Source organism: Erpetoichthys calabaricus, chromosome 1 (assembly GCF_900747795.2).
Source record: "Erpetoichthys calabaricus chromosome 1, fErpCal1.3, whole genome shotgun sequence".
Taxonomy (NCBI): domain Eukaryota; kingdom Metazoa; phylum Chordata; class Cladistia; order Polypteriformes; family Polypteridae; genus Erpetoichthys; species Erpetoichthys calabaricus.
The window spans coordinates 233,715,963-233,723,010 of record NC_041394.2 but is presented as its reverse complement, the minus strand read 5'-3'; the positions used below and the strand labels follow the sequence as shown (position 1 = coordinate 233,723,010).

General features: G+C 36.3%; 1 protein-coding gene across 1 annotated transcript in view; it reads left to right on the top strand.

The window, feature by feature from the left end:
• Positions 1-5,855: 5,855 nt before the first annotated feature.
• The window catches only part of slc13a1 (solute carrier family 13 member 1), a 61,870-nt gene continuing 60,677 nt past the window's right edge, over positions 5,856-7,048 (top strand). Inside the window, exon 1 of the mRNA XM_028812563.2 lies at positions 5,856-5,989. Within this exon, the coding sequence (XP_028668396.2) occupies positions 5,891-5,989 (99 nt within the window). The 5' untranslated portion in view covers positions 5,856-5,890. The remainder of the gene's footprint in view (positions 5,990-7,048) is intronic.

Genomic DNA, 7,048 nt, shown 5'->3' with positions numbered 1-7,048 from the left:
AGTGAAAGAAATGTGTTGCTGGAAAGTTAAATTTGGAATGTAATTGTTCATAGGATGCAAAGACATTGTCTATGTACAGCTCTCTAACTGATTTAATCCCAAATGTTTTCCAGATATTAAAAACTGCATATGTTTGAGATGGTGGAAAAAGGTGGTTCTCGTGCAGAGGTGCCACAGTTAAAATCTTCTTTATCTTTAAAGGCTTTTTACATTGGTTCCATATTCTGAGTGAGTGAAGCACAATTGGGTTGTTAGTATATTGGTGATAACTTGCATTTATTAAGGTACAAAGATGTACTGCAGGGTTTTATTTCTATTGCCGACCAAGCCTGTGTATGTTCATCAATTTGTGTCCATGCCCAGGTTTTTATAGCTTGTATGTTTGCTGCCCAGTAATAATTATTCAGAAGTGAAATTGGTCTGTATGATGCACATTGTAATAAGTCTTATTTTGTTTAGGAAAAACTGTGATTAATGCTTGGCGAAAAGTTTGAGGTAGAATTTTATTGTCTCTAGCTTTTGTAAATGTTGCTAATATGAGGTGAGCTAGCTGAGTGGAGAATTTCTTATATAATTCATCAGGGTAGCCATCGGGGCCTGCTGCTTTCCCACTCTGAAGTGACTTTATAGCATCTAGTAATTCTGATAGAGGTGTATCCAATTCCTCTGCACTATTTGTGGTATCTGTAATGCATCCAGAAATGCATTAGATTGTGTGTTGTCTTCTTTAAACTCAGTAGAATATAAGGGTTTATAATAGTCTCTAAATGTGTGCATTATATTTTTATGGTCAATAAATTGTCTCCATTTGTGTTGGTGATTGCTGGGATTGCATTGCGAACTTCTTGCTTGTGGATCTGTTGAGCTAAGATCTTATTAGCATTCTCTCCATGTTCATAGTAATGATATCTTGATATAGAAATGAGTTTTTCTGTTTCTTTAGTTGTTAAGAGGTTGAGTTCTGAATGCAGAGTTTGCCTTTTCCTATAAACAGCATCGCTTGGACACCTGGCATGTTCTTGGTCTATTCTAGTAATTTCGTTGATTAACTCTGATACCTTCTTGGTTTCCAATTTATTTCTGTGGGAAAGATATGAAATAATCTGTCCTCTTAAGAAGGCCTTCAGGGTTTCCCAGAGTATTCCTACAGAGACCTCTACGGATATATTTGTCTCTAGACAAAAGCTGATTTGTTTGGATATAAATTCTGTACAGTTTTTGTCTGCTAAAAAAAGTAGGTTAAGACACCATCTGCGAGATGAGTATGTGGGGCATAATGATTTTAACTCCAAGATCAAAGGGGCATGTTCGAAATTAACAATAGCATCATACTTGCAAGATTTAATCATAGGCAAGAAATTGTTATCTACAAAGAAATAATCAATTCTTGAGTAGAAATGATGCACTGGTGAGTAGAAGGAATATACTCTTGAGTTTGTGTTTAGAAATCTCCAGGGGTCTGATAAGTTGTGGTCAGTTAAAAACTGTGTAATTGTCTTTGCAGTGTTAGATGTCTTCACGCCTGTGACAGGAGACCTATCTAGGTTTGGATTTAAAACACAATTAAAGTCCCCAGCCAAGTGGATGAATTTTTACCAAATATTTACCTAAATTAGCCTTTCTGGAAATGTTTGAGGTGAGCCCAGAGACCTAGGAACAGAGATTTTGCAACACCAAATGGAGTAACAATGTGACCCCAAAAGACTTTTCTGAAGGAACATTGTGTCAAATTGTTACAACCCCCAAAATGACAATAGAACAGATAGAGCAGGCAATCCTTACAAATGACAAAAATTGAACTAAAAAGATGTATAAATGAACACATCTAGTTTTTAAATATACCCCCTGCGAGTACTGCACTTCAACTTCTATATTGATTATTAGTCCATATTGGTAGTGTTTGTATGACATATGGCTTGTATTTAGAGTATTTGCTTACTTCATAATCTGCTGTACATTTTAATATTTAATTACTTGCACGGAAAAGTGTCAAATTGTGCAGTGAGACTTTGATTTAAGACTTTTTCAGCTCTGTGTTTTCCTTTAATTCAATATCACTCTATTTAGTGACCCCACCACTGACCTACAATATAACCCTAGATAGAATTAAGCCACATAAAGCACGCATGGTAAAAATCAGCAAGGCAGCAGAATGCTCCCAAAACCGTCACAGAAATAATATTTTACCATCCTGTCCATATGTTGGTGTGGGTCTTAAAGCAGGACGTATCTCACTTATAATCAAAAAACAGTATGCAATATACTGTAACCACAAGGGGGCACCAGAGAGCCCCAAACCACAGACCCAGAAATACACCAAATGTTCATAGAAAAAAATAAAGGATTGTTATTCCAGAATGCACCTTCACAGACCATCTTCCAGCAATATACCACGAAATACAATAAATCATACAACAAATTGACAATTCTTACTCCTTCTCTCCTCCAGTTGAGTGTGGCCTGCTTCTTCCTGACTCTGACCCAATGATAGGAGGCATCGGGCTCTCTTTTATGCTGGACCCAGGAGTGTTTCCGGTGTCACATCATATCTTGCAGGAAACATTTCCAGGCCATAGGAATAGTAGGGAGGTCCTCCTCTGACAGCACTCCCTTGTTCTCCTGGGACCCTGAAAGGATAGCACTTCTGGACTCCATCCACCAAGCATCCTGTAGGTGTCCTGACTGGGTTCCCATGTGAGGACCATTGCCACCTGGCGTATGGGGGATGGAACTTCTCCAAAACCCTGACTTTTCTTGGTCCATCTGCTATAGTATACCGGAAGGGTACAAATTTATTTCCTTGTCCTTCCAGCCAGTTTGCTTGTCTCTTCACACTGGCATCCCATCCGGATAATGGCTTCTTCCCCATCTTATCCAGGATGCCCATTCTCCTCCTACAATAGATATCTATGTACATTTTAAACTGAGATAAAAGAATGAAAAAATAAAAGAATTGGACACTGATAAAATAACAATATATGGCATCTGAAACAAGACAATTTCAGGAGTATTGATTTTCTTTGAATCCACCTTTATTAACATTCAAGTAGTGTAGAAAAGCAAAAATGTTAGGTTACTTCACAGTTACATTGAGCAATATACATTCAAAAAAATGTAGTCCAGTGCACAGATAGGCCCTCTTTTGTAATACTCTGAACTATTCTGGTCACCATATTGAGAAATAATTAACATCTGAGCATCAGTACTTGGATTACAATCACATACTGTAATGGAAAAGTAGTAGATTAAAATGAGAACTCTCACAGGTATACAGTAGAAACATATTATTTGTAGAGAAAATTAAAGATGAGAGATGACTGGAGAGACAAGTTTAATTGGAGACCCAAAAGGAACAGGCTGCCACATACTGTAATAGGAGCGGGTAGGCTATCCAGGTTGTGAGTGCATGTCCTTCTGGTGGAAATGTCAAAGGGTTAATCTTAGAGGAGACAAGCTTATTCTTTACTTAATTGTTATGGTCTTTTGAATACATCTGAAGAGAAATGACCATCAAAAAACACTAAAATCCATGGGTATGTCAAAGTGCACAGTTCTCACAACTTGGACTTCTTTACAAAATGAACATCACGCAAAAACAAAAGTGCATAATTACAAACTTTTCAAAAAATAATGAAAGAGAAAAATATGTTTGTCTGAAGTGATTGCAGGTTAAATTGACTGTTTCTTTTGGTTAAATTTTCCATATTTCATTACCACAAAAATTATTGTTATTTATTGTTTGTGATCTTTTTTCACTTGTTAATGATGTCACTGTGTTTTCTCATCACTTTTTATTCCCTAGGGTACATTCTCATTGCTGTGTGGGTTTTGCATATTTCAATAAGCAGTGTATCATATAAAAACAGATGAAAATTATCTTAATCTAGAAGGAAAAATTAAAAATATTGTTGGTTAGTACTACAAGAATAAATTTTTTGCTTTCTTGACAACATTTTCTGGTTTAGCCCCGCATAGGAAAGTTTACCCGTTTCATGATTCTGATTTTGGTGCTTGCTTCATAGGCGGTGGGTTGGTGCTGTGCTGGACAGCAGTGGGCTGAGTAGACAGATCAGCTGAAGTCACCAGGAAGCGCTCACCTCACAATGTTCGGAAGCAGGGTCAGCTCGGCAAATACCAGGGGTTCTGTTAGCTCATGATGATAAGAGACTGCTTCTGAGTGCTGTTGAAATCCCGACATTGGGGATTCATGGCTGTCAAATGGCAGTCACCACTGTGCAAATCTGTGAAGTAAGATGGCTTGAGATGTGAGTGTATAGCAATACATAAGCCATCAACATTATGCTCTTTTCCCAGACAGATGATTTCATCTGTCAGATTAAAGTATTCAGAGTCAGTTCTAATGGTGATGCTCAGAGATTTTCTCAGAATCAGCATAAATAAGCAGTAAAATATAAACACAAAAAAATAAGATAAATTACCTGTATATTCAAAACAGGATCATTTGTGCTATGGAAATCTATGTGAGTTTATGCTGACTAACCACAGGTATGGTTTCTCTTCTCTTAGAGGATCAAAGTGAAATTTGATTCATCCATGGAAGCTCATGTATGCGGTTCAGTGACCTGTATAAAATGGACACTGAGAAAAACAAAACGCTACAATATCTACTAATATTATATTATAACACTCTCTTTTTGATGCTCCTGAGACCCATAAATTATTTTTGATCAGGAATCTGTCTGTGTAGAGTTTGTGTCTCAGTGGGTTTTCAGTTTCTTTTTGATTTGCACATTAGTGTATGTGGGTGCATGCATGTGCTTTATAATGGGCTGGCTTGCCATTTGAGGTTGGTTCCCATATAGTGCCTGAAGCTGCTGGATAAGGATTCTGACATTCGAGGGATAGACAAATTGAGCATAACACACTGTCAGTTATCAAAAGTGGGGAACTGGAATGTATGTTTGCTCCTGGAGAAGTTACTTCAGAAAAGCACAGTTTAAACCTTATCTACAAATACACAAGAAAACCATAAGAAAAGGTTTACATTGGCTAGCAGGGACAGTACTTGCCATCAGGCTAGGTACAATAGCTCAACTTCACTGAAATATGGGATATTTCTAGAAGTAGATATAAATGCAGCCCTTAAACCATTTCCCACCATTTAACCAGCTCTGCACGTACAATATAATCCTGCCTCTTATGATGAAATGATGGCCCTGAAGCTGTGGAACTAACTTTCAATGATTTTTTTTATTACACTTATTATGTGTTTCACTTATTGCCACATAGGATACAGACTGTCATATGTCTTCTTTCTTCCTGAAATGCCATTCTGAGGATTCATCAGTCATATCAGCCATTATGGACAAGTCCTCCGATACAGACAACATCAAAACATATTGTCTTAGCACATGAAATGTAGGCCTAATTGTTTCAAAATATATTGTAGTGGTCAAAGCATTTAAGGTGGAAGAGTGAAACAACATTTAGAGCTGCTGCCTCTCTTGTGAATTTTTACTGTAATAAACTGGCTCAGACAAAGGGGAGATTATGATGTATACATTTATGGTATTTAGATACTCTTTTATGCCTTTGTGGCTTTTTTAAGTGTAATAGCCACCTAAATATTCCACAGAGCAGTGCACATGTTCAATAAGATATTCATGGAGGTTTCCTTAATATACACACTAGAAACTTCAATATTATGTATGTATGTGTTTATTATAAGACATCACTAATAAAAGGAAATCTCTTTCACAGATTATTCAAGGTCCCAAGGGCTGCAAGCAGACAGTAAAAATTTATTGTTAACTAGAATTAGCCTGGGTCTGTGTGAATGAGCAAAGGTGACTGAGCAAAAATTAAACTGGGCGGGCTATATAAGAGCAGAGGCACGACTGAGTAATCAGTGGCACGCTGACAGCTGAGCATGGGGATTTTCACCAAATTTCTGGCTTTCCACAGGATCTTCATCATTATACTCACACCTCTTTTGTTGCTGCCTCTGCCATTGTTAATCCAGACAAAGGTAACTATCTATCTATCTATCTATCTATCTATCTATCTATCTATCTATCTATCTATCTATCTATCTATCTATCTATCTATCTATCTATCTATCTATCTATCTATCTATCTATTAGTCATTCTTCATCTATCTGCCCCTTACTTTTAAAAGCCAAATGTGAATAACACAATTTTTTCTTTTGCTCTAGCTTCAAGATGAAATATACATAAGGCAGTAAACATATTGCTTATAACATATTTGCTCTCACATCTCTTTTGGTGGAACTTCATTCAAATTAAAAGAGAAAATGTGTTCAGAAAGTAGACTTTTTAAGACTGTGCCCTTAACAAAACACCTAATTATACATTATAGGCAGTTCCTAGCTGTATCTCTTTTCAATCTGGTGACCAAAACAAACATTTACATAACACTGAGATACTCTTTAAACATACTCACTGTTACAGTTTAGCCTGATTGAACTTGTTCAAGTTAACGCTCTGCTGTCTTCTGTAAATCAGCTGGACTCATTTATAGATAGATCACTAGATGAGCAGGTACAATCTAAATTACCTAAGTTCTGGTCCCATTTTACAGATTTGTAATTTTTCTTAAATTATTATATAATCAGAAAATGGGAAGCTTACACTTGATAAAGACGGGACTTGATGTAGACAACTTGAAATAACACCTGAAATAGAAGTTAACTAGCAGAGATTTCATTGCACTTTATGACCCCATTTATCAAAGTAATAACAAAATGAACATTTCTTTAAAAGGCATTTGAATACTGTAATTTGTTATCAAAAGAAAACGGAACAATACTCTGGAGACATAAAAGCATATCTTTCACCTTTGGCATTCTTCTTTTTATCCCCTGGTTGTAAACAAGTATTGAATTCTGTCTCTTTCAGATATTTTAAAAATAGTATATCTACTTTTTTGGCAAGTACTTTTTTTAATTAGATGATCTTTTTTTTAAAGAGTAGCTATTCTTGGAATGACAGCTTCACAAAATACTTAATATGTGCAGACACACAAGCCCACATACAGAAAACTTAAAACAGCAAGTAGTGCGTGTGT